Source organism: Lichenostomus cassidix, chromosome Z (genome assembly GCF_008360975.1).
Source record: "Lichenostomus cassidix isolate B80296 chromosome Z, HeHo_3.0, whole genome shotgun sequence".
NCBI classification, from domain to species: Eukaryota; Metazoa; Chordata; class Aves; order Passeriformes; family Meliphagidae; genus Lichenostomus; species Lichenostomus cassidix.
In genome coordinates this window covers 72,588,725-72,615,976 of record NC_139511.1, presented here as the reverse complement: position 1 = coordinate 72,615,976, position 27,252 = coordinate 72,588,725, and the positions used below count along the sequence as shown (strand labels likewise).

Here is a 27,252-nt window from a genome sequence, read left to right as displayed (position 1 = left end):
CAAGTTATAGAAATGTGTTGAACAATTAAACCTGCACTTTGATGACAGAAAATGGGAAGGCAATGAGGGAAAATTTAAAACAAAAGGACTTCCCCTGGAAGTCTTGTGCTGTGCTTGCAATCCCCAGGCAAATGTCTTAGAAACATTCAGGATGGAAGCAACTGGATCCCACCCTAAAAGCTGAAGTCATAGGGTCACTAGGGTTGGAAAATTAAGATCATCTAGTAAATAAAGTAACACACACTGTCACATGTTTTGAAAAATTATCAGTTAAACTTTGCAGCCAGGATTGACTGGGTGATTTTAATTTTAAATTTGTTAATGCCCAAATGCCACCTTGTGACATATTTGGGACCATGAGGCTTATTGCTGCTTTTGTTCCTTCATGGGGAATGTGTTTCTTTTTCCAAGCAACATAAAATAATTCTTTTGATTTTGGATTTCTTTTAAATGCTACAGTGAGACATTTCAAATACTTGCTAGCTTTGGTGTTCACTGCTTTTTTATACAGCTCTGCACTGCATAGTGCACTACAGAGCTTGGAAAAACTACACACTTCTAGCAATACAGTGAGAACTGAGTCATGATCAGAAATGTCTACAAGGTTTGTCCACCACTTAATGAAGTTATTACGAATTTTTTTATCCCCTGAATTTTTAACCTACATTTCATACTGATGCTGTAGCTACAAACCCAAGTCTATTCCCCTTGGTAGCTGAAGCATATTAACTGATAACAGATAACTGACAATTATCTCTGTGTCAGAAATGTTTCTGGGGGTTTCTTGGGGTTTTCTTGGGGGTTTCTTGAGGGTTTCTTGTGGGTTTTTTGGGAGTTTCTTGGGGGTTTCTTGGGGGTTACTTGGGAGTTTTTTGGAGGTTTCTTGGGAGTTTCTTAGGAGTTTATTGGGAGTTTCTTGGGAGTTTCTTGGGAGTTTATTGGGCGTTTCTTGGGAGTTTATTTGGCGTTTCTTGGGAGTTTCTTGGGAGTTTATTGGGCGTTTCTTGGGAGTTTCTTGGGAGTTTTTTGGGGGTTTCTTGGGAGTTTCTTGAGGGCTTATTGGGAGTTTCTTGGGGGTTTCTTGGGAGTTCTTGGTGGTTTCTTGGGAGTTTCTTGGGAGTTTATTGGGAATTTCTTGGGAGTTTATTTGGGGATTCTTGGGGGTTTCTTGGGCATTTCTTGGGGATTCCCCGCTGGGTTTGGTCTGACCATCCCTCGCGCCTCTCCCCCTCAGATTCCACAAGCTGGAGAAGTGGAGGAAGCCGTTCTACGACGTGCTGCAGGTGTACGAGAACGCATCCGTGCTGCTGCCGGCCTTCTACAACACGCGCAACACCGACGTTTCCATCCGGGTCAAATACGTCCTGGACGACTTCGAGTCCCAGCAGGCAGTTTATTATTTCCACCCCCAGTATCTCATCAACGTCTCGCGCTACTGGCTCGGCCAGGGCGTGCGGGCCAAGCGGGTCAGCACCGGGCTGATCCTGGTGACTGCGGCCCTGGAGCTCTGCGAGGAGGTGCACCTCTTCGGCTTCTGGGCTTTCCCCATGAACCCCTCAGGGATTTTTATAACTCACCACTACTACGACAACGTGAAGCCTCGCCCCGGGTTCCACGCGATGCCCTCGGAAATATTCAATTTCCTCCACATGCACAGCAAGGGGATCCTGCGGGTTCACACGGGGACCTGCAGCTGACAGGGACACTGTGAGAGTGTGGTGGGAGCTCGATGGCCTGTGTAAGGTGTGGGAGGTTTTGTTACACCCCGAGATTATGCAATAATTGTTTGATATAAATTTCCTCAAGGCATTGCATCCCATGAGATTTAGGATACCAGCATCTTTCCTGCTAGTAGAATTGGGTCCATTACAGTGTAGGAGATCCAAAACTTCTGTGCCCCAGGGTACGCAGCGTCCTGGAAAGGAAGTCAGATAAGAAGCACATTTACAATAGTTTTAGGGATAAATAGAGCACATTAATATATTTATCATTTCACTATGGAGAAAAGCACCAAACCTTTGAGGAAAAAATGTTGTGGAGAATTTTAGCATAGACTGTGTGACTTTACATAGGTTTCTGAATCGAGTACCTTGGGGTATTGCCAGATTTTATTGAGCACTCTCTTCTCTGGCCTTTAGATTTTTGAAAATACTCTTTAGCATTATAGCTTAATGGGGATATATAACTTAAGATTTTTGTTCTGTAATGTCACAAAGTGTTGATCAAAAATAGCAGATAGATGTGTTAGGAATAAACAAAATCACTTTATGAAGTTTTTCAGCCAGGATAGAACAGAATGTCGAACTCCCATTCACAGCAACAGGTAACTGTGTGAATCATGTTGTGATATTGTTTTAGAGATTCTTTCTTCTTCCTTCTTGCGTCTCGCATTTCTGTTCTCTGCTGATTGTGCTTCTTTTCTCCTTGTCTGTGATGCTTTCCTTCTGGCTAACATATGTGTGATGTGTGCGCTTTCTCCTACAGCCACTATCTCAGCATCACATTGGAATCCTTGCTGAAGAAATATGCTCCTTCACAAGGTTTTCTTGATATGAAGAGCAAGGGGATAATGTAGTTATATTTTACAAGTTAGTTTTTTTGGTTCAGCATAAGATAGAAAACACCCATTTCCTTGTTGATTTTTATTAAAGACTTTGTAAAATATCTGAATGTTAATTCACTGTTGTGCAGGTCGAGTTAACACTTTCAGGTATCTGTGATAAGATAATGTCAGGAAATGAAGTTAAAATACAGAGAAGATATTTTGTGGCTTAGATTATGATGCTTATTTTAAAATTATGCATCTTGAGATGTCAACTGTCTTAACGTGGCATTTTTGTATGTTGAGAATGTTATTAGGGTGGTAAAAGGGCTGGTGGTGTATTCTTTAAATGTTGTCAGTGTGGCTCTGTCAGGTATGCCAAGCCTAATTTTTCACCTGTTAAAGTTGGCAAAATCCTGAAGCAGAAAAGATTCCACAAGTTGCTGAAGTTTATTTTGTTGTAGCAGGCTGCTGGTATATTCTCTTTCATTTTGGTATGACTACATACACAGGAGGTGAAGTTTGCTGTTTCAGCTGTGCTGGCACAGTCAAATGAACAGTTTCCCTGTCTAAATTCTTAGTCTGAAGCACTTGGACTGTTGCCTTTTCTTGTGTTATGTAGGTTGCAAGATCTTTGATCAAGGATTTGAAGTTTTAACTTCTAGATGAGGGTTGGTTTTCTGTTTTGTTTTGCTTTTTTCTTGAGAGGGGGGAGAGGGTTTAAATCCAAATCTGGACTTGGATTTTGATTTTGTAATGCATGAATGCACACAGCTTCTTTTAAAAGCCTCTGTGCTATGCTGAGAGCTGTGCAACTTCCTCACACTACAGACAAAATGATCACAAAGGAAGTGAAGCACGATGGTCACAATTTCAAAAGTCCCTGCTGGCCAGCAGTGACCCAGATTGCATGTGAGGATGTATTTACTTTACACTCTCGAGGTCTGATTGCCTTAGAAGTAACCCATATCCTTGATAAAGGCATCAGAACTCACCTGGGAAACACCAGCCAGGGGCAGGTGAAGGACCAGTGCTTAAACTTAATATATTATTTGTGGTGTCGTGTTTTAGGCCTTAGGGTTACACTGCGTGTTCTTGGGCACCCCCTCGTATTGTCTACCTGTGAAATAGGCAGCACACTCATGAACCTGTAGGTGAAATTGTCTCCTTGATTCAATATGCAAAAGAGATCTTTGTCTTTGCTGTGTTCTGTAAATTTGTGTGCAAAGGGCTTTGACAATGAAGTGCTGTGATGAAACTGCTATTTAGAGAGCAATGTGACACTGCAGGTTGGCCGTCTCGCTGTGCATTAAGCTTTATGGTAACAGTAATGACACTGAAGCTGGTACTTTGAGCCCTTACTTCTTATTCTGCCTGAGTTTGGGACTAGTAGTGACTTCAGGTTTGCTTTGCTGCTGCTGCTCTGCTAAGGTTACCTTCTTTAGTAAGAGATTTTTCTTTACTGTGGTAATCGAAGTGAACAAAATCAGCTGAAAGGAGTCTGAGATGTTGCAAAAGATACTTCAAAAAAAGATGGGAAAGCACTTGGTAAGCATCCATATGTTGATAGAAATAGTGCAAATCCCTCTTTTTAGTTGCAAGGATCCTTTTGGACAGACAAAAGGATAAGCAAAACTGTATTTACAGTTAATCTGTAATTACAGAGTCGCAGACATTTCCTTTCCATTGTTTGCTTCATGTAAATGAGCAGTGTAAATTCACTGAGGTAAGTGCAGTTTTACTGTGTTTAGATTTTGATTGCTTATAAATCTATAGCTACTATATTTTTTTAATGATTTTAAGAAGTGTGTGCAGGATACTCGGACATACGCACCAAAGGCCCAATCTTGCCACATTTATCTGAAAAGAGTCCCCATTCAGGTGGGTGGCTATTTTATTTGTGTAGGGCCTGCAGAAACAGGCCCAGACCTTTCTGTGAAGGTGTACATAGGTGTACAGTTAGACATAAGGAGTGATTTGCAAGCCAGAAAGATAATTAATGAAATATATATAGAATTGTCCTTGAGATGAAACACTTCGCAACATGTTCACTTTCTGATTCATTTTTCACGTGTTGCTCAGAAAATGATTGCAAAACTATGGCATTTATCAGAAATGCCATATGCAGAAGGGCTTTTGCAGAAAGAAGGACCCTCCTTGTTTTCTGCCATCATTCTTTTGTATGCTGAGCATAAGAAAATACTCTTTTGGCATCAGTCAGTTGTCTGAGTTTGAGGCTGTTTTGTTTTCCCTTCCTCCATGCAATCAAAGCTCCAAATATTCAATCTTAACCTTTGAACAATGGGATATTTGAGCGATAAGAAGTGACTTTCAGGTGTGTTTGCTGCAAGGAAAGGACGTGTGTAGCACGTTGTGCTTTCCCAGAGAAAAAGGATTCAGGCCCCAGAGAAATGAACTCCCCAAAAATCTGATCTGTTCATGAAGAAAGGCTGTCAGCTGTCTGGTACCACATCCTGAGCTCGAGCTGTAATCCCAGCTCTGCTGCTGAGGATATGAAGCCTGAGACAGGCAGAGAGAAAATGCTGTGGTTTAATCCTCAGCTCCTCATATTATTTAGGAGAATTCCTTAAGAAGTTCCTGAGATCTGCATACACTGGCAATGCAAGTTCAGTTGGAAAAATGTAACTAGGATTGCTTTGACTTTATTGTCAGGTCAATGGAGGAGGCTTATGAATCTGCCAGTGCTTTCATCAAAGGGAAGGAAGTATTTAGCTGGCATAGTTTAGCTGATTGCTTTTGCTTTATGAAATCCAACTTTGCTGTTGGACAGAATGGCTTCAATGGCGATAGGGCCATTATAATATTTTAGCATATTTCCTGTGATTGCGACAGAGCTGTCAAAGCCAGCTCATGAATTGCAAAAGGGAGAGCCACCCTGTGACAGCTCCTCCTGCTGCTATCTCGGGGAGGAGAGGCACCGTGCTGAGCAGTTCTGTGGCCTCCTGGAAAAACAGTGTGAAGGGAATATAGGAGATTGCAGGCACAAGGCTGGTCCAGAGCCTTTAGTGCAGTGGAATAACATGGCAGAGACAACAGATGAAGCCTCACAGCTTGCAGCAATCAGGGGCAGCTCCTCCAGCCCTGGAAAAAGCTGCCCCCATGCAGGCTGGGCTGATGATGAGTTAAAGGTGATGCTCACTCGGGATGGCCAGATGTAGTAGATGGAATAAAGCAGCTCCAAGAATAGTCCACTCTGTGGGTGTTGGGTGAATCAGTGGAAGTGTTTCTCAGACCTTGGAGGCAGAAACACTGGTGGTGACGCAGCTGTGTGGGTTGGCTGCCCCTGCTCAGCCTTCCCTGGCAGCCAGGAGCAATCTCTGCTCTGCCTGTGAGGGAAACTGAGGTGGGGAAGACACTGAGACCTGGAGCAGTGGGGAATCTGTCCTTTTGGACCTTCTGAGGCTTGTGCACTTGTCCCCGTGGGTAGTGAATGTGCAGGGCTCTGAAAGGGGCCTTTCCCCTTTCCTGTTTGAGTCTGCAGAGAGCTTTGGAGCTTTTACAAGTATGGGAAGAAGGAAACAGGAAAATTCAGCAGTCCCTAAAGGGCCAAGTTCCCTGGGAAATTCTGGAGTGAGCTGAGGTTTCAGGAATAAAGAAGTCAGTATTTATGCTTGGCCCCTTTCCAGAATCCAGTGAGGTGTGTAGAAATTTTGGTGTGCTCCAGAAATTGTCCCTAATCACGGGCAAGAAGAGCAGCCTCTTGTTTCCCACTCATTTCAGATACAATTTTTAATATGCTTTAGACAGAGTGCAGTAGCAATACCATGTTTTTAATGGTGTGAGTAAAAAAAAAAGAAACAAAACCCAGGCTTCTCTGGAAGCAGAAGTGTTGTGACTGTCACCCTCCCTTTCAGATTTCATCAATCCATCTTTTCGAACTCATCTATGCAAAACATTTCATCATGATAGTGTAAATCATACATGAGCCCTCTGTACCTGACTGTATGTATGTGAACCACAGGCCTCAGGAAAAGAGGGTTTTTTTCTGCTTGCTTTAAAATACCAGCATGGAATTTGTCAGTGATATGAATGTGTTCAAGGCAGGGTGCAGCCCACTAAATTTGAAGCCACCACATCATTCACATTTGGGTTCTGTAGAAAGAGAATTCAGGTCTTATATCAGCGCTTGTGAGCCAAGCCAATAATCTGCATCCCCCAAAAAACCCTCCCAGATTATTATAATTTTGTGTCTTGTTATCATCCTGTCCAATGTGTGTGAGGCTGCTGGGCATCCCTGTGTTGTCTGCATGGTATTCAAAATTTAAAAAAAAAAAAAATAAAAATAAAGAAAAAAATTCTATTCAAAATTGTACTTAAGTGCTTTTCAAAATAAACTTAAGGGAAATACAAGTGTACAAGAGGCGTTAGGTTGAGGGAGCCTGGGGTGCCAGGCTGTCAGCACCTCCAATGCTCCCCAAAGCCCTGAGCATTCAAGAAACATCAGAAGTGATGGACTGGGCCATAGTGGGAAGCTTAAAGGAAGACAAATCTGCCCCAGCGCTTCAAGGATTGAAAGATGTAAATATGTTACCAACGTGTCTGACTTTCTATTTAGAAGCCATAAGTGTTCTCAGTGTTTGATCTTTGGGTAAGCTGATGTACATTTGTAACTGTACTAATCACTGTAAAATGTGCTAGCATGTCAGTGACAAATTAAGCCAGAAAAACAAGATACTATGCTGGTTGGTTCTCAAGATGTTTGTTGTACCTAAAACTGTCTGATGGACCAAGACACTGAAGTATCTCCAGTGCTCCACACAGCTTGTGAAGACTCTGGTTTTTGCCTTTTTAGCAGTGTGGAACAGGCAAAATTAATCCCTGTTTGTTAACCTTGTATTGGCCAGGTGATACAGACTTCTGTGTGCATTAGAGCCTGTCCCCTTTGAGATGAGGAAAGGAGGAAAAGTCCCTTCTGTGTCTGGGACAAGACAAAAATCTGGTGATTTTTGCTTCATTTCTGGGCCCTCCTTGTTGTCAACCAGGAGGTCACTGATGAAACCTCTGCATTCAGCCCATATGAATTGTATTGAACAGCAGCTTCCTATTGAAAATGTCCCTGGTTTTCACCTGGTGGGGAACAAATGCTCAGTTTGGGAATACTGGAGTAAAACTCTGTGTCTTCATTGTAAGGGAGCTTGGGCTGTGACAAATAAAAAAGCTGTTTTATGTTTGTTGTTTGTGTAAAGCAGTGACACTGGGGGTGTAGAAATCCATGCAGAGTCATGTTGGTTGTATGATGATGTTAATCTCTCGTGTCTTTTGAGTGACCTTTCTTTTGTCGACCTTACACCCTGTAATTTTGGCTTATTATTGTTTCTGTAGCTGTACTATGGTTGTGATAGAAAGCCTATCAATTGCTGTAAGCCATAACTAGAACAGTAATCAGGGTAATTTTTTTTTTTTTTGCTCTGTGTCTCTGTGTTTGAAAGATGATTTAAGTCTATTGAATAAACAAACCACTTTAACAGTTTTCTGGGAAAGGCAATCTGTGGGCCACTTATTGTGTCTTCAAACTGATTTTATATTTTCTGCTGTTCTGTGTCTCTGAACAAGGGGAATTGGAAGCTCAGCTGGTAGAAATTGGTTCACAAAACTAGAGAATGCTGCTGTGGAATTATATGATGATATAGCATAATTTATAGATATATGAAAGTATATTTAGGGTTATGCAACCATACAAATTGAGAATTTGGTATTTTGATCACTGAATATGCAGTGTATGTTCTGGATTGTTGTCTATAAAATATCTAGGCACAGTAAGGTAATTTATTACTGGAAGTAGCAATCTGTGCACAGACAGACTTTGAAAAGCCTCTGCAATCCCTGGGATTTGCCTACTTACACCTTCCTAACAACTCTGTCCTTTACTGTCTTCATCCTTCATATAAAATAATCTTTGGATCTGTCTTATTCAGCCTGTCTTACAAGCTTACACTTCCATCAATATTCTCAGAGAATTAAAACATAGATGTAAAAATATTTGTGGTAATATGGGATAGCAGATGAAACAACCATCTATTTTTTGAAACTGGGTATTTTCCCAATTGCCATTCTATTGTTCCTAGATTATGAACCGAAATAGCAGTAGGTAACAGAAATAATACAATCTGGATATTAGTGCTGGTATAAGGAAAATGTAAATGACTTTGAAGATGCAGAGCTGTGGTGAATGCTGGAGGAATCAGCCCTCATTCTTGCTGACATTAAAACTGATGGATGTACTTCCTTCCCCCAGATGCTTGTGATTATTGTTAGTGATTATTCAATCAAGGAGAGGAAGCATGTGGAGAGGGAAAAATGAATAGACAAATTGACATTGGATGATATAATTTCTGTCTATCACACTGCAAATTGCTCGGCTAAGCAAGCAATCAAAGAATGGTTAATTTCCTAAAGCCTGCAGCATCCGTCATTTTCCTCAGTGGCATTTGCAGCCTTGGCTCCAAGAAAGTCTCCATAAAAAGCCACAGTGAATTACAGATATGTTTCACCACAGTCTGACAGTGCCCAGAAGTGGGCACTTAGGGAAAGAGCAAAAGAAATAGAGGAAATAATAAATGGGCCTTCTGCTGGTATTCCCTCACACTGGTATTGACAGCTTGTATTTTTGGCCTCAGCAATGCTGGGTGGAGCTGAGTGTCAGATTTTAGCTCTGTTTTCATGATGAAATGGCTCCTTCTGCATTTTTGAGCTCCCAAGGGCGCCCAGAAAGATGTCTTTGGGCTGTGGGCCCTGCCAGATGGAGCCAGGGCAGGGATTGACCTCCCAGCTCCCAGCACACCCATTGCACAGAGCACCTCTTGGAATGAAGATTTTATCAACCTCTATCTTCTGCTTTCCTCTTTTATTTTTCCTAGCACTGCTAACCCAAATCTACTCCTGGGTTCTGAAATGCTGGAAGTCAGGTAATTTTATCACTTAGTTGTTTTCTCGCTCTGCATCTTCAGTCATCTTTTAGTCATCCCAATGGGTCTGGCCAAAGGAATATAAATCCAAATCCATAGGAACTATTGTCCATCACAGAGGGGTAAAATATTACATTGTGCATAACTGCTGCCACAGGCACCTTTTTTAGGTGGAGAAGATTTTACAAGGATGTCAAAGCTAAAGCTGCCTGTGGGGAGGATTTCAGATCACTTTTTTCTCAACCTGAAAACTTTTGGTTTAGCAAGCTCAGGTTTTAGTCCAGAGCTGAGAGCATGAGTACTTGGTTGAAGGTGAGTACAGAGCTCTGTAGACTTCAGAGACAATAATAGACACTCTGGGTTGTATGGAGGTCCTTGCTGTTGGGGTAGCTGGTCCTGCAGGGAAAGGACAAGGGGGTCTTGGAATTCCCCTGAATTCCTGGGATTCAATTCTGCATTTTGAGACCCCCAGATATGCTGATACACTGCAGGCCTTCCAGATACAAGGTGTGCTGCCAGGCCTGAGAGAGAGTGACTAAATTCATCAACAAAAATCTTTCTGTGGATGTTATTGCATCTTTAGAAATAATAAGGGCTAAAATCCACTGTTTTCCCTTCACAGAGCATCTTTTATTTATTTTTGCAAGGAATAGGTTTTGTCAGCTGCGCTAACAGGCAGGACTGCCACACTGTCATTTTTAGCAGTCTTGCTGCCTTGCTAGGCTAAGAGTCAGATTTTGGAGAGTGAAGTTCTTCCTTCCCCAGATGAGGTGAGTGAATTTCCATTGAGGTGTCTGAACTGATGTCTGGAGCTTCACAGGAGCAATTTTATTTTCTCAGTGGCACTTGGCAAAACTGTGGGCTGCACTCAGGTCAGGCAGGCGAGGTCTTCTCAGGCAGTGGAAGTTAATCTTGGTTACATCCGTGTTTCTAAGCACGTTATTTCCTTTGAGAAGTGCTGACACACTGAGGGAGCCTGATAATTTTGCAAATAATTTGCCATCTTTGCTGCTCAACACAAGCAGCACCAGGCGATAAAATGAAATTCTTGAGTCCCTAATGCCCTGCTCTTTGCAGGTTTCCATGGGCATGTGGGGCAGATGATAAATGTCAACTATGTGTCCTTTCCACCTGAAAAGATTAATGAAATTTTTTACTTCCTATATAGGTGTTTCATGAAGTACTGTGTATTCAGAATGGTTTGTTTTTTTTTTTTGTTTTAGGTCTGTCTCCTCAATCACATCTTTAATAAATCTCTCACAAACTTTCCTTCGTTTGGCCACACTGGGGAAAGATTTGTAATAGTAACAAATTTCAGTTTCTCCTTCTGTGGAAACTGATTGAATAGGCTCTTTGGATGGTGGTGGGAATGAGAATTAACTACCCTCAGATATTTCTCTTTGTCCTCTATGGAGAATCAGTTTCTTGTGCAGAACCAGTGAGTCCAGGTGGTTTGACATGTATGTGCTGCTCTCTATCCTGCTGAGATTTGGATGTGCAACCACAACCCCTTGAAGGGAATATAGGATTCCCTTAATGATTCAGGTTGGAAAAGACCTTTAAGATCATCAATTCCTGCCATCAACTAAGCACCACCACCACTAACCTTGTCCTCCAGTGTCACACGCACACAATTTTAGAAAACTTCCAGGCATGGCAACTCCACCACTTCCCTGAATTCTCTGTTCTCATGCTTTACAAACCTTGTAACGAAATTTTTTTTTTATAGTACCTAATCTAAACATCTAAATATCTTAGTGCATGTTGCTATATTCACCAGCTCCTTTCTCCTGTTTGAGTGGGATGAGTCTCACTGTTCCTCCTTCCTTTTTCTGGGAATCTTGTTTGCATTGTCTAGAAGGCAGTAGGGATGTGGTTCTGCCAGAGCACATCACTCCAGAAATGCTTTGGTCCACAGCAACCTCCAGGCTGCTCCCAGTTTATGGCCTGGGAGAATCTTTCTGCTTCGTTTTCTTCCCAGGAGCAGAAAGGATACAGGGGGATTGGACAGAGGTTCTGCACATCACTCTGCACCACCCTCAGACCAGCCCCAGGATGAGACTTGTCTGACTTTCTGCAGAAGATGCATTTTTTCATGTATTTCTCTTTCTCTTTAGCACTCACAGTTTCGTGGCTCTTTGGGCTTTCTTGCCTTGCAGCCTAATGCAATCAGTTTTATGCAGCAATGCAAGTGTTGGGAACAGAGGGGTATCCCTGGCTTTTCCATTCTCTCGGGAGCAGAGGAGCCCTGATGCCTCCCCAGTGCCTCAGGGTGGGCTGTGGCAACAGTGCTTGAGCCAGTGCTATATTTGGTGGTAAATATCAGAACCATGGAATAGGTTGGGTTGGAAGGAGCCTAAAGATCATCCAGTCACACCTCTGCCATGGGCAGGGACACCTTCCACTATCCCAGGCTGCTCCAAACCCCAGTGTCCAGCCTGGCCTTGGACACTTCCAGGGATCCAGGGGCAGCCACAGCTTCTCTGGGCACCCTGTGCCAGGGCCTCACCACCCTCACAGCCAGCAATTCCTTCCCAATATCCCACCAAACCCTGCCCTCTGTCAGTTTAAGTCTTGCTCTCTGCCTTGGCTGAAACTCAGCACAAGCTTTGGAAGGTGCAAGGGCAGGACTGACAGACCCTGGCAGGGCAACTACACAGCATGTTCTGTAAGAAATCACCTCAGTAGGCACCATTTACTCCAAACATTAAGCCCAAAAATTTGCAGACATTTTACCAGGCTGATGCTAAACTTTGTCACAGAGAAGAGGCTGATAAGACACGTAGAAATGCAGCTCCATGATTCTCCTGGAAAAGTGGCATGCATTTGCATCTTTATAAGCTCTTATCATTAAATGTTTTGGGTGAGTTTTCAACCAGCTCACCAGATGCTGACTGTCCTCAGCAGGGTCTTAATGCACTGAGCTCTCACCAGCTGTGTGTCTTTATGCCACAGCTCATTTCCATCTCCTGTGCTGAGTATTTTTGGCCACCCCTAGTGCAAAGTTTTGCTAAGTGTTGCTAAGCTGTTGCTTGAAAAATGTATTTTTATGATTAGAAAACTTTGTAGCTGCGAGAGCTAAAGATTTGATTTCTGGGGATTTAATTAACCTTTATCTTAACAGCTTTTCATCTATTAGCCTTTTGATTTTTAATTCTGTACCCACAACCAGCAGGAAAAACAAACAAGATGCACTCACTGAGCAATCAAATATGACATTAGAATAATTTGGCCCTGCTTCCTTATCCTAAACAAGATTATTTTTAATAAAAACTATTGTTTTCTGTTACATAATTTTATAGCATGATCATGGCTATTTAAAGGAGGTTGCTGTGAAGGACAGCTATTTGTAATTCATCCATAAAACGACAGACTTGGATGGGTCTGGTTGAGTTGTTAGCCTTGACTGTCTCTTTTTAGGCCTAATCATACTCTTTGCACAAGAAACCAAATGTGGCTCATCTCAGAGTGTTACATTTCATCATTTTTGAATGAAAAATGAACTTTCTGCCAAGTGGAGAGCTCAGCCTGGCTTTCTCTAAGGCTGATGTCATGATCTTGCTTGCTGAACATTTGAGGCACAACCCCAACAGGAGAAGATGGTGACAAATCCAGGGCTGAGAATTTGTCCCTTTGGCCATTGATGTCCCACAGCCTGAGGAGCACTGATGACCCAGCTGAGGGCTGTGCACATTCTCCATTTACAGATGGAAAAGCAGAGACAGGGAGGAGCTGAGTCTGTGCTTCCTGCAAATTCAAAGAGACAATTCTTAGTGTGAAACTACTTTCTCCTAATTTCAGGCATGTCCAGTGTAGAGCCAACGTGTGAGCTTCTTGCCAAGGCTCTGTTTAGTGGGAATAAACCCAGGATTTACCATTTTAGGCCAGGTGTTGGTTTTGTTCCCTACAAAAGGCATCAGCCTGATTGCAGTTTTCCTGATCACCATCCTGCCTTTGTTGTCCCTCCTCTGCACCAGCCTGGAGGCACCAGAGCTAAATGGAGATGTCATCCCACACCTTTCCAGGGCCAAAGCTGGGCTTTGCTCTCCCTGAAAGATAAACTCATGTCCTTGAAGAGATCTGCTTGAAAAAAATAAATTAAAATCGGGCTGACCTTAAGCTTGGAGCTGCCTGCTGATTTGCATAACTCCAGGAAGAGTGAACACCCAGCTGTAATTTAGGAAGGGCATTCATCCCCACAGAGCCAGCTTGTGTTGCAGAGAGGTTTGTGCTCATGATATGGGCTCTGATATTGGGACTTAATTGCTTTTCTAATATCCATGTATTATTTACACCATGCTACTGTTGCAAACTCCTTCCAACTCCAGGTCTGTGGTTGCTGCAATGTATTTATTGGAGCAATGCAAGGTCAGGCTAACCTCCACTGCTTGTCTGTAAGTGACCCAGCAGAAACCAATAGCTTTAGTGCTGGAACACCAATGTAAGTGAGACACAAATCAGGACCCTGGAGTATTAATTTACTTTATTGCCATATCTTTATAGATGGTTATTAAGTGCTTAACTATTAACTATTAATGTTGCTGCTTTATTTATTACACAGAGATATGTCTTAAGTGTTTCCTAGGTATTTTTTCAGGAGAAGGACTTCAAGGGAAAACAGATCAAGTCATGCACATCAAAGATGATTGGATCAACAATGAGTAAGATGTTAGTCTTCAAACAATGACTTAGTTTTCAAACAAAGACTAACAATGTTAGTCTTCAAACTCTAGCTAGAGTTGGTTAATGCCTTTGCAAACCACAGTCCAGAAACCCAAGTATATATAAACATGACCTTGAAGAAAATGTTTCAGATTACTCTAATTTTCTTCAAAGTGAAGTTACAGACTAAAATGGGCTGAGGAGAATGTGAGGGCTTTGCTGGCTTAAAATCTGACTCAAAACATCACTGTACTCAGCTCTGGCATACAAAGTGCCATGCAGACACATTCCCAGACACCCTTTATAATTTGCCCTATTCGCATCTGAGGTGATAAAGTCCCTGCTCACCATCTACACATTTCTTTCCTCACTCTGAGCGTGTTGTCCCTGCCTTGTCTTCCCAAGGACACATCCTTCACTGTTCCACATCACCGGTGCCAATCGTGGAGCCCTAATGCACCCAGGAACAATCACCCCCATCACCATCTGAGTGTCTGATTGTGGCTTGAGCTCACTGGTGCTCCTGTGGGAAGGCAGAGGCTCAAACACCCCCCAGTTCTGGCTGTATGAGACAGTCTGGGATGCCAGATCCCTCCCACAGCATTTGTGTGCCCACTGGTGTGGTGCTGGGCCACCCATCCTGCTTATGCAGGCAGACAGCCTGGCTCTCCCTGCTCATTCCCTCACAACCATGCAGGAAGTCTGGCTTTAATAGCAAAATATCTCAGATATTGTCCCCCTGAGCCACTCAGCTCACTGGGTTCTGTGTAAATGAGGCACAATTGCTTTGCTCTTTGCTGAATTCCGCAGCTCAAGTTGGCAATGGCCTCACTGCTTCTGTGATGGAACATCCTCTTCACCCCACCAATACCTCTGCCTGGTTTGGCCAAGGGTAGCCTGTGTATTTTCCCACCTTTCTGGTTTTTTGGGGAGTTTTCTTTGATGTTGAATATATATTCAGGAGATGTAACTGCTGCCAGATCAAAGGGATGCCAAATGAACCACATGAAAAAATGTAACACTTTCACAAGCACAAATTTTATTATTTAATGAGAATATTAATGCAGCACCTGAATAACAGATTTTCCTCTCATTATCACAGTCAATAAGACTGATATGAAAAACACTTTAAAAAGCAAAACAACCCAACCCAAACCAATGGTCAGGTGCCAGAGAGGAAATCCAGGATGAGAAGGATGGGATGGGCAGGCTGGCACTGGGAGCTGGAGCTCATGTGCTTGGAGCATCTCCATATGCCCAGAGCATATTTGCATCTAAAGGCATGAAAAGACCTCTTCCTTCATATTGATTATTCGTGTGTTTTGTTCTTTTAAATTAGGTCCACATCTTTGATACATGCTGGGTTTCCATTTGATAAGCTCTGCCTCATTTATTCACCTTTCAGCAAACCCCTTTGTCTCCTCTTCCCTGCCCAACACTTGAATCAGCCCACACCTTCTTTAGCTGATTAAGTTACTTTCCATTTCCATAGCAGACTGACTTGCAAATATATGAGAGCTGGCACATTTTTGTTTATTTAAAAATTAGTTCGTAATCAGAGAAAGAATTTTTGTTAGCTCTCTCTGTTTACAAAATCCATGTTGCAATGTGTCTTATTTATTAACTCCAAAGTCTGACTCAGACTGACTGTTTCAGTACTTCTCCCACCACCCTGTTGAAACACTATTTATATTGGAAATAATAAGCTTTGAACTTCTGGCACAAAAAGTCTCCAACACTTTGTTCCTTTTGCTCTTTGAAGCAGCTGAGTTCACTACCCAGCTCCATTATTTGTTTCAAAGTTTGTCCTTTTGAATTTGCAAAAGCCAATAAAGCAAAGACTGCTTCAATATGTGCTCTCCTAAACACAGGCTCAGAGAACTGGGGCAGGTAAACTGAAATGGGGTCTAAATTCAGGTATTTCTCAGAAGTTTGGTGTGCTGCAGGGTGAACATGCATGGCTGCACTGTGGGCTGGCAGTGCCACCCCAGATGGGGCTTGAGCACCTTGAGACCCTCCTAGCACACCCTGTGACAGGGCTGGTCAGTTTAATGCCTCCAAAATTCAATACTAAGGCTTAAAGGTTGCTCTTGCAAAGAGATTCAGTGCAATATCCCTGTGTTTGTGGCCAGATCTCCACCAAACCAGCCCTGTAATTATGTAGTGTTTTAATTACAGCGAAAACTGTTTGCTTTACAATGGCAAGTGCAGCTGGTGAGTGGTGACCTGAGGAAGAACAGCAGATGGTGTCCTCCACACAGGGTTTCTGCATCACATTTTCCTAAGAATTCCTGCACTGACCTGATTTTCTTCCTATTGCAAAGCAGCAGTGACCTGCCCTTTGGTCAAGTGCAGACCAAGCTGGCCATCATGTACAGCTCTCCCCAGGTGTCCTTTGATCCTTTTCCCAAGCAGAAAATGCTTGGGAAAGAAGGAGAATCTCTGCTGGGGTCTGAATGCCGAGAAGCACAAAAAATATAGTAAGATCCATTTATCTTCAGGAATGAATATCTTCAGTTACATAGGATAGACTTCATCAAACAAACCTGGTCTGTGCCTTGAGAAGGGGATTTGACTGTTCTTTGATGTTGGAAGTCGGAAACTGCAGGTTTTTTCCTGCTTTGTACAAAAGGATAAAATGGATCTACTCTGTATTGTATGGAGGAAGTCTAACTGAGTTAAATGGGAGAAAGGAATTTCTGGGTGAACCTGAAATGGCTGAAAATCTGATTAATGGACAATTAATATTATATTTGTTATCATTATTATCATTAATATCATCATCATTAATAATAATAATGATAATAATAGTAATAATAATAACGATTTTGATGATGATAATAATAAAAATGTTCTTATCATCTCCTCACCATCTCTCAAAGGTCAATAGGTCTTTGCTGGCTTCATATTTTTTTAAAGCCCTCATTAACTCCATCAGGGCTCTCAGCTGACTGACTTTGGCACGTAAATACCCTGTTTCCCCTCCTGGCTGATTTCCTCTGCTGAGGGCACCTGAGACCCCGGGAAGAGCTCTCTCCTCCCTCAGGTGGCTTCATTTAGGAATCTGCACCCAGGAGCTGAAGGAGAGAATTGGCTCAGCACTTCCAGAGCAACAGTGGGCACCATGTGGTTGGGGAAGAGGCTCCAGTCTGCTGCTGGGTCTGCTGGTAGGGTAGTGGTTTTCACTTTTCTGTCTTTAATACCCCGAATTCTATATGTACACAGATCCCTCTTTCCCTCCAGAAAATCAGCTGAAACAATATTGAGTTATAATCAGAAGTTATAATGTGATTTTTTTCCCTCTTGCTGTAATCAGAGAGAAAAAAATTACCTTCAGAATATTTTATCTCTGTAAGGAGAAAGTAGTTAAAATATGCAGAGAAAAAGCCTTCAGGGTGAAGGGATGCAGCAAAATGCCACAAAGCTTCTGTTTACCTGGAGTCTGATAGTGATATTTTGTAGACAGGTAAAAAAGCTACACTGGCACCAATTTCTTTTTCTTTTCCAAAGTCTCATCATATTATCCTCTGCAGGTGAAGACAGATGACATCAAAAATGAGTGCTGCTGTTCTTTAGCACAGGTGGAAGGTGCCTGTAAAAATATGCATAAATTGGGGTTAAGAGCAATGGAGTGCCCTGTTCACTCCCTGCCACAGCTTCACTCTCAAAGGAGCAGAATTTACATAAGTTAATAATGAGGAACTAAAAACTTAAATGATGTCTTGGTAGCTTATGATTATAATGAGCTTCTCCAAATCCATATGATTGGGGGGTGCATAGGTTAGACTGCTGCAGCATGAGACAGGAGGTTTATTAATATTTTAAATTAAATAATGCAGACTTGAAGATTTGGGGGGGTTGGAACCAGATTAACTTTAAAGGTCTTTTCCAACCCAAACCATTCTATGCTCTGGCCCTGGCAATGAGGGCTGAGCTGTGTTGAAAATCTTGATGGCAAAATGGTAAATGGTGAGGAGCTTTTCCTGCTTTATTTCTCTTTATTTGCACATGAAGTGTGCTAGTAAATCTTGTCAAAAAACCAAGAGTAGTTACACCTTCACAGGCTCTTTATTAACAATATATTTTAATTATTCTATTTTGTAGCATCACATGAAAAAAATGAGTGTCTCTGAAATATATTTGTGGTTTCTCCTTTGTATGCTGGAGACCATGCACAGCTGAATTTTGGAGCAGTTCCCTGTTCTTCCAGCAGCTTGAGCATCACCACAGAAATCCTTGGTTTGGACCCTGGGGTCTGAGGCTTAATTTTAAGCCCATCTTGGTAGTGCTGCTGGGCTGAACCCAAGCAGGGGATGGAGGATGCCCAGTGATGCATGGTCCTAATTACTGATCTCCAAGGCAGGGATTTTTTGGGTGGGTTTCAAATGCTGCTCCCTGTTGTGATAAGGGATGATGAGGGGGAGGTTTGTCCTTATCTCTGCCCAGAGCCCCCCAGGACTGCACAGGCTGCTCTTCTAGTGGCACTGGGAGTCACTGGTGGCCTCTGCCCAAGGAAAGAATCAGCCAAAGGATGTCTGCAAAGTTTTCTAGAAAATTTATTTAGGTGCACTTATTTAGCCCTGGTGAAAACTGCACAAAATGTATCTCAGTGCAGGACAGCAAGAGCTGTAAAATTCAGCCGTGGGCAGTTTCTTTGTGAAGGGAATAAAAGAAATTTCACAAATGCTTTCTCTGCAGAGATCTGAATGGGACTTGGTGCTCAAGTACTCCTGGATTGTAGACACACAGTAATAACATTTCACTCTGTGTGTGCTCTTGTAAAGGTGCCTTTTATATATGGGGGTTGGTTTGTTTGTTTTGTTTGGGTTTTTTGTTTGTTTTGGGGGGATGTTTGGGCTTGTTTGTTTCTTTTTTTATTTGTTTGGTTTCTTTTGTGGCAGGTTATTTCATCTGCTCAATATTGTGTGTCTGCTGTGATATTTCATGTCTGTCCTTTATGTGCTGTGGCCTATTGCAAAGACAATGTTGGTTGGGCTGGATTACTTTTCTCCTTTCTATTTGTCCTGGTGCTTCAGATACTTGTTTACCCTCTGTGTGTGCATATATATATGCACATTATACCAGCTCTCTCAGCTTCTGTCATGCTGTCCTTTTCCCTTAGCAAATGGAAGTGACTCTCATTCTCCTCTTTGTTTTGGAGTTAAGCTGTGTAGAATCACAGGGATCATTTAGGTGGATATCGAGGGTTAGTCTTAAAGCAGTAACTTCAGAAATCTAATTTTAAAACCAACAGCATGGAAAAAGTCACCTGTTTGCCTCTTGGTGGCTGTGTCCTGCTGCACAGAGCAGTGGGGAAGTGTCTGCTCTGGAGGACAGAGGGTTGAGGGGTCACTTGTCACTTGTCACAACTCCCTGATGACAGGAGAGGGCAGCCAGGTGGGGGTCAGGCTCTGCTCCAGGGAACAAGGGACAGGGTAACAGGAAAAGGCCTCAAATAGCACCAGTGAAGGTTTAGATTGGATATCAGAATAAATCTCTCCACAGAAAGGGTTGTCGAGTACTGGAAGAGACTGACCAGGCCAGTGGTGGAGTCCCCATCCCTGGAGGGATTTAAAAGCCATGTGGATGTGGCACTTGGGGACATGGGTTAGTGGTGGCCTTGGCAGTGCTGGGGATGGTTGGACTCGATGGCTTTGGAGGGCTTTTCAAGCCTCAGTGATTCCATGATTTCTGCACATGTGGGCAAATTATTCCAGGGCTGGTGCAAATCCATCTCTTCTGTGTGTGTTTGGGTCTGAGTTAGGTGCTTTTGGCTCTTGATCTGTATTTTACAAAATGAAAATATTCCTCTGCTGTTCTGTCAGTCCACAGAGTGACATAAAGCAGGGCCACAAGTGTGAAAGCAAGCTAACCACAAACTCCTACAGCAGTGGGAAGCATGCCTGTGGAAATAGAGTTCGAAGAAGAGTAGTGAAAAGCCTGGATATTGTCTAAAAGCAGAAAAGTCAAACACCTTGGTTTACCTCAGCATGGTCTCAGTGTGCCAGTGCCTGCCTGGGCACCCAAAGCCAGTCTTGCTTAATTTGGCTCATGCCAATAGAAAAGTTGTTGAGAACAGACGTGGCAGACAGTGGAACTTTATTGTGACTATGCTGAATTCTCCAGTATTGAAAGCTTTGTTTCCAAAACCCCCAACATTTATCTACAGGTATCAATGCTGCCATCCAGCCTCACCTCTCTCAAGGTGGTGCTGGACCTGGAATAACCAGACTGAAATCCAGCTGTTTACCATGGGAAGTGTAAGGGAAAGCAGGTGTTAGACTTGGTTTGCCCTTCACCTGGGCTGCAATAGAATTTATTGGTGGTTTTGCAGGAGAGGATCAGGCAGGTTTTGCCTTGAAGTGACGGAACACTGGCACAGAATGCCCAGAGAAGCTGTGGCTGCCCCTGGAAGTGTCCAAGGCCAGGCTGGACAGGGCTTGGAGCAGCCTGGGATAGTGGAAAGTGTCTCTGCCCGTGGCATGGGTGGAACTGGATGAGCTAGAAGGTCTTTCCAACCCAAACCACCCAGTGATTTTTGCTGAGTGTTTGCTTCTTGCCCACTGTCACAGAAGGGAGAGCTGTGCAGCTGTGCTGGAGTCACCCTCAGACAAAAACCAGAGAGAGGGCTTGGGAAAGGAGCTGAGGAGGGAACTGGTGAGGTGCATTTTGGGGAGGTTTATTTGCATGCGTGGAGCTACTTACAGCAGTATTCAGATAAGGCATAGGAAGCAGTGAGTCCTGCTGGAAATAACTAGATCAAGTCTGTCAGCCTGAGAGTAAATCCATGGCACAGACAGATAAGGGGTATTGCTATTTCTTGGGTTGGGTCCGGATCCCTGTAACTCTGACAGCTTTTCTATTTTTTATGTCAGCTTAATAGAAAGTTTTATATTTATTTGCTGTTATCTGAGCAAGTTCAGCTGCAATTATTTTACTTTTATCCTTTCCCAGACACACGTACATGCACTTGCACTCTTGTTTCTTGGCAGCTTGTAACAACGTCTCTAATCCTCTTTGGCAGAAATCATTTAAATTAATTCTCTTAGCAAAAAAAAAAAAAGGGGAAAAAATTTTTAAAAGGGTGGTGATAATTTTATGGCTGATACAAGAATAGAGGTGAAAAAATATCTGAAAGAAGAAAGTTTGGCCAGAAGTTGAGGCCTTTCAGTACCTCTTTAGAGTAGTTTCTGTGCTGTAAAGCCCTAATACTTCTTCAAGATAAGGAGCATTGGGTGGATGAGGATGGTATTATGAAAGATAGACAATGCTACCAGGGTGATTCAGAGATTTGGGGTGAATAAAAAGAGAAATAAACCCATTCAGCCTGTGTGTGTTTAAGCAGTCTCACAGATACCACTCGAAATCCCATATCAGAATTTGGATAGGGCTTGTAGGACTCATAATATTTCCAGTCTGTAAAAGAACTACAGCAGGGGTTTTTTTTTGTTTGTTTGGGGTTTTTTTTTTGTTTCCTTCGTAATATCAGGTCCTGGAAATTCTGCCTTTTTGTAAGCTTCCTGGGAATTATTAATGTCTGAAAGGGTGAAAAGATTAGGAGAACACAACGTTTGTATAGGTTTGCAAAAATAAAACTTTGGATTTTTGTTTGTTTGGGGTTTTTTTGTGTGTGTGATTTTTGTTGTTGTGGACTTTTGGGTTGTTTATTTTTATTTTTTATATTTTTTATTTTAAAATAAAACTCCAGAAGGTCTGTGTCTGTTCTCAGCTCTCCATCCTCTCTGATATTTGATACATAAGATTTTCAGCTGTTGTTCATCAATGGCTTGATGAACTCAAAAAAAACCCCAAAACTTTGGGGTTTTAGTGCATCAGGTTGTTGCTGGTGACTCAGTGGTTACTGGAGCAGGACAGGTGATGGAGTCAGGAGGTGTCCCCGGCTTGGCTGTGGTGACCTGGTGGCCAAGCTCTGCCCTTTTCCTGTCAGTTCTGTGTCCCTCCTGCCTGCAGAGATCCTGTGGGGTGAGGACTTTCCCTCTTGATGTGGTTTCTGCAGTGTGCAGCACAGCAGGGACCCAGTCCCAGCTGAGAACACCAATGTCACTGCAGAGCAGCCACGAAATTACCAATAAAGACAATTTTCTCCCTATTATCTGGGAAGAGTGGCTTTTCTGGTCAAGGCTGAATTGCTAACGGCAAACTTAAAATCTAAGACAACATTTGCAGCACGGAAGGCATTTGAGGTGTAGATCACAGGTGTGTCTGGGCACTGCTGACAGGAAATTTCTGTCCCCTGATGTGCAGAAGTCCTGCTGGATCATGCAGCTGCTCCCTCCCCTGGGACAGGAGTGCCAGGGGCAGCCCAGGGAGGCTGAGCAACCTTTGGCAGGTTTTGAGGAGGCTGTGGGAGCATGGGAGAGGAAATCAATAACTGTTTCAGAGGTAATTTGGCAGCATCTGAAGAGCTGAGTGTTTGAGCCCTTCTGGGGTTATTGAATCAGATCCTTCTCTTTAAGCAAGCAGGGCAAAGTTACAGGATTGGGACATTTCCTGCGAATTTCCATGGATTAAACAGCACACTGGGGACCACAGGCCTTAATCACTGCTGCTCCTCTGGTCTCCAACATGTGGATCTGATAGAGGAATTGGAGAAGTTGTGCCCAGAGAAGCTGTGGCTGCCCCTGGAAGTGTCCAAGGCCAGGCTGGACAGGGCTTGGAGCAGCCTGGGATAGGGGAAGGTGTCCCTGCCATGGCAGGGGTGGCACTGGATGGGCCTTAAAGTCCCTTCCAACCCAAACCATTCCAGATTCTATGAAATCTCTTGACAGTTGAACTCCATAGAAGTTGGAGGACATGCACAGGGTTTGCATATTTACTGTCATTACATCAATTATGAACTCTGAAAGCACTTTTTCCTGCTGTCCAATGCCAGCAGTGGCAGTGGCTTTGCTGGCAGCACTAAATTCTCATAGAGATCACACAATGTAATGGCTGCACTCAATGATTTTGGAGGCTTTTCCAAACTTAATGACTCTGTGATTCCATGTTTGCATTAAATATTAAGTGTGCTTGGATTCAGTAGACTGTGCATAGGTTAAAAAAAAAACCAAAATTAAATGGTGTTTTTTAGTTGTGTAACTTTTAAGAGAGCTGTAGAAACATCTGCTAGCTTTGATTTTAATTTAATGTATATTAGCTTACATCATAATAAATGATGGCGTGTGATTTGGATGTAATTTTGAATTTGTCAGGAAGCTCGCAGCCAAATTGTTGAAGTTAATAGTAGTTCTGCAATCAGCTTCACTGTGTGTCAAATCAGAGGAGCCATTATTGAATTTTAAAAGGCTAAATTACTGTGTTGTTTGTATTAAATCTTAATGCCATTTTGGATAACAGGAACACTTTCCCTCAGAGATACAGGCTGGATAGAGAAATCAAACATGGTTTCAGTGAAATTGCTTGAATTCCAATTTTAAAGGGTTTAGGTATATCCAAAAGTAATTTCCAACCTGTCCTAAAGGAAAGAATGTATTCCCCAGGTTGGATATAGTGTTGTAGTACAGCCCTTTTTATGAATTAGGAGAACTTAGTGATGCACTGTAATGATGGTAATTACAGAAATTAATGTACAGAGGTGGCATATCATTCAGAGGTGGGAAAAGAATATATTTACATTTCTTTAGGGATGGAAAAGGAAGGGGAACTGCCCTGTACTGGCTTGCTTTGAGGCAGTCTTGCCTCCACTGACCACTGCTGGGACCCTGCAAAGGAAAGGCTGTCAGCCCAAGGTGCAAATGGTCAACACTCGTGCCAAGGAAGGGGCTGAGATGGGACTCATTCATTCATATTTCTATCCCTGCCTTGCTAAATCAGCTTGGGCAAGTTGCTGTAATAAATCCATTATCTCCACCCACCTCAGGCCCAAAATTACCTATTCCAAGGGTGGCAAAGCTTTTGGCCTTGGCTACTTTCTGTAAGGATTGGTTTGTCTTTAAGTTCTCTGAGAGGTTTGAGGGAAACCACAGCTCTTCTAGAGCTTTCTCTTCTCCAGGCTGAGCACATTTCTGTCTCCAGGACAGTCGTGCTCCAGCCCTTGGGGCATTTTTGTGGCTTCCTCTGGATTTGCTCCAATAGGTCCATGTCCTTCCCATGTGGAGGAAACCCACAGCTGGATGCACTACTCATGTGAGGAAATACTCATTTCCCATAGCAAATTGCTACCTGGTAGGTTTTTCTTTTTTCCTTCTCTAATTTTTGTCTATCTGTGTGGTCTCCAGCCCAGCAAAGCTCCCTACATGCAGGAAAGCACTGGTCCATGGCATCCCTGCTCTGCTGGGAGAGCTTTGCCATCTCCCTCAGGCAGTGCATGACAGCAATAGCTATAATGGACTCATTTGGATAATTTAGTACTTGCTTAGCGTATCTGGTTTCTCTGGTGACACTCTGACGTTCATGCTTGACTTCCCCACCTCTCAGATAATAAATGAAAGAGGTTTCACCTTGTTGGCAGTGCTGGCGTTGGGCCCATTATCTTTCCTGACGTTGTGTACTTGAGAAATTAAATTACCTGGTTTCCTGGCTACCTCCCTAATGAATGCCATTAATTAATATGCTTTTCAAAGGAGGAGGTGTATTTATTCTTAATCCAAGGGAGAATCTCTCTCCTGGCCTGCCTGTGAGCAGAGTGCTCAGCTGGGAGCAGGTCAGTCAATTTGCTGGAGACTTTCCCACTTGGGTGCTCCCTAAACACGCCCTTTGGCTCATAACTTGTTTTATTGTGCTTTCTTTTCTGTGGAAAGATGTAGTCCCAGGAGCATCCAGGTTAATGAAAAGGATGATTAACTCTGCAGGTGGTGGATCAGTGTACCAAAGATGTGCTGCTGATGATGCAGTGAGGAGATTGATGGAAATGCAGCCTGGTCCATTGGTGGGAATTAGCAGGAAAGTGCAGATCTGACACCATCCCTCCCTTTTTTTTTCCCTTTAAATCATCTCTCCCCATTAAGTGGCAACCATGCATATGGATGGATATGGCACTGTCAGCCCACGCTGGGCAGAGGTGTGTAAAACACACACCTTGGAGTTCAGGAGTGGCTTTGATCCTTCTGGATGGAGCAAAATGCACTCAACGAGGGAGGAAGAAGATCATTGCTGGGGCAGTGGGTGTTGTAATGTCCATCTGTATTTGCTAAAGATGGCACTGGAGTGAGAAGGGGCAAGCTGGGGGATGTTGGGCTGGGATGGTGCCTGGTCTCCACCACAGAGAGCAGGTTTGACAGGGTGGTAGGTAATTAATTCATATGGCAGCAAATTCCTCCTTCCGAGCTGTCCCAGTTCTTTGGCAAGGGATAAGCCAGGAAAGACCTGTTTCCTTGGGCTGTGGAGGGTGGAAGCTGTGCAGGAGCAGGCAGAGCAATGCCAGGCACTGCAGGAAGGAGCAGACCCTGAGTGCAGGCAGCAGTGACACCCTGGGACAGGAGCAAAGCCCTCAGCATTGCTCAGCCTGCTCTGATCCATGTGGTACTTCAGCATTGATTCATCCGTGATGTCAGTGTTTCAATTCATGCTTTAAATCTCAATACCTGGCAAAACAGAGCTCTTAGGGTTCTCTTCCCCTGCTGCAGTGCCTGGAGATAGCTGCTTTTCTCCTGACATCCCTGCCCCTTCTGCTGCTGCCTCTCGTTGTGGTCTGTGGTGTTCATTGTGGGGAAAGAGCAGAGTGAAACACCTTTGATGATGTCTTTGAAACACCTAAAGATGATGTCAGTCACATTCTTCTTAGGAAACACTGGATTTTGTAGTCTTCTGGAAGAACAGCCACATCAGAAAGTTTTAGCAGGCAAAGAGATAGGTTGATCCTTCAGGGGGGAAATTTAAAATAACCCTGCACAAGATGATGGAGGCTCATGGGTGGGATGCTCAAGTGCTGGGTACAGAAGGTGCTCGGAATAACTCTTCCCATGCTTGGTGGCTGGGCTAATCCATATTATGATCAGATGAATTGCAATCTTGGGGCTCAGTCTCTTATTCTCTTGGAATAAGCATGACTTGAACTATTAGCCTTTAAGGAAAAAGTCTCTTCAGTAGGAAGTCAGGTGCAATACCACTAATTGTAGCTAATGCTTTAGCTAGAGCTGCCTGCACAGCTGGTTTAAATAGAAATAATGTTCTTTAAGCTGTTTAGCTGATACTTTAGTCCTTCATGGACTGCAGTTATACCTGTGTACACTTGAAATTCCTGATCTTCTTATCACTTACTTTCTTATCACTTTGCTAAAAGGCAGTTGGAGAAGCAGTTGAAAATGTAATAAGTGCCTTTACCATTTTCTCATGTTGCTAAACTCCCTTGAGGAGAGTTTGGATCACATTCTTCCCAACCCTCTGTTCCACTGCTCCTTTGGTGATAGAGTTTGACTCTGCTTCAAGACCCCTCTGTTTAAGCACAAAGCTGCAAATAGAGATATTTTTTGAGCTTGTATTGGCTGAGCACATGCACACTCAGCTTGACTTCTTAAGGACACATAATCATAGCCATAATCACAGTTCAATCTGTTTTTAATTGTTGTTAATTAATTCTTAGCAGTGTTACAATCCTGTGAATTAAATTGTTAAAAAAAAAAAAGGTTTCTCTCACCAGACTTGTGCACTTGTTCTTCTAAGGGTTTGTTTTTATACTAACAGCATTAAAATGCTTTTTCCCAGACTTGTCGCTTCTAAAATAACTCATGGTTGTGAATAAGCCTTAATGGATTACTGCAAGTTTAACTTGCCAGCTGTAGGCATCAGGAGCAGATCCTGCATTTCTGGATGGAGCCTTCAAACTGAAGACACAGCAGCTCCAGGGAAAAGCAGCTCCTTATTTCTATTGAAGTCTCATTGGAGAAAAGACCTCTGGGAAATCATAGAATCACAGAATGGTTTGGGTGGGAGGGATCATCCCTTAAAGACCATCCCATCCCACCCCCTGCCCTGGGCAGGACACTTTCCACTATCCCAGGTTCATCCAGCCTGGCCTGGAACTCTGCCAGGGATCCAGGGGCAGCCACAGTAAGGAATTTCTTCCTAATACGCAATCTAAATCCAGTCTAAATCTACCCTTTTTCAGTTTGTTTAGCCTCCATTGTGCTCCTAGAGCTCCTCTGGCATCCAAAGGTGGACAGG

At 43.1% G+C, this 27,252-nt stretch overlaps 1 protein-coding gene across 6 annotated transcripts in view; it reads left to right on the top strand.

The window, feature by feature from the left end:
- ST8SIA5 (ST8 alpha-N-acetyl-neuraminide alpha-2,8-sialyltransferase 5) overlaps positions 1 to 8,043 on the top strand; it is a 69,299-nt gene extending 61,256 nt beyond the window's left edge. For all 6 annotated transcript variants that reach the window (XM_085043680.1, XM_085043683.1, XM_085043684.1 and 3 more), the window contains one exon: positions 1,235 to 8,043. In XM_085043680.1, coding sequence (XP_084899806.1) covers positions 1,235 to 1,697 — 463 coding nt within the window. In that variant the 3' untranslated portion in view covers positions 1,698 to 8,043. The remainder of the gene's footprint in view (positions 1 to 1,234) is intronic.
- The last annotated feature ends 19,209 nt before the right edge of the window (positions 8,044 to 27,252 follow it).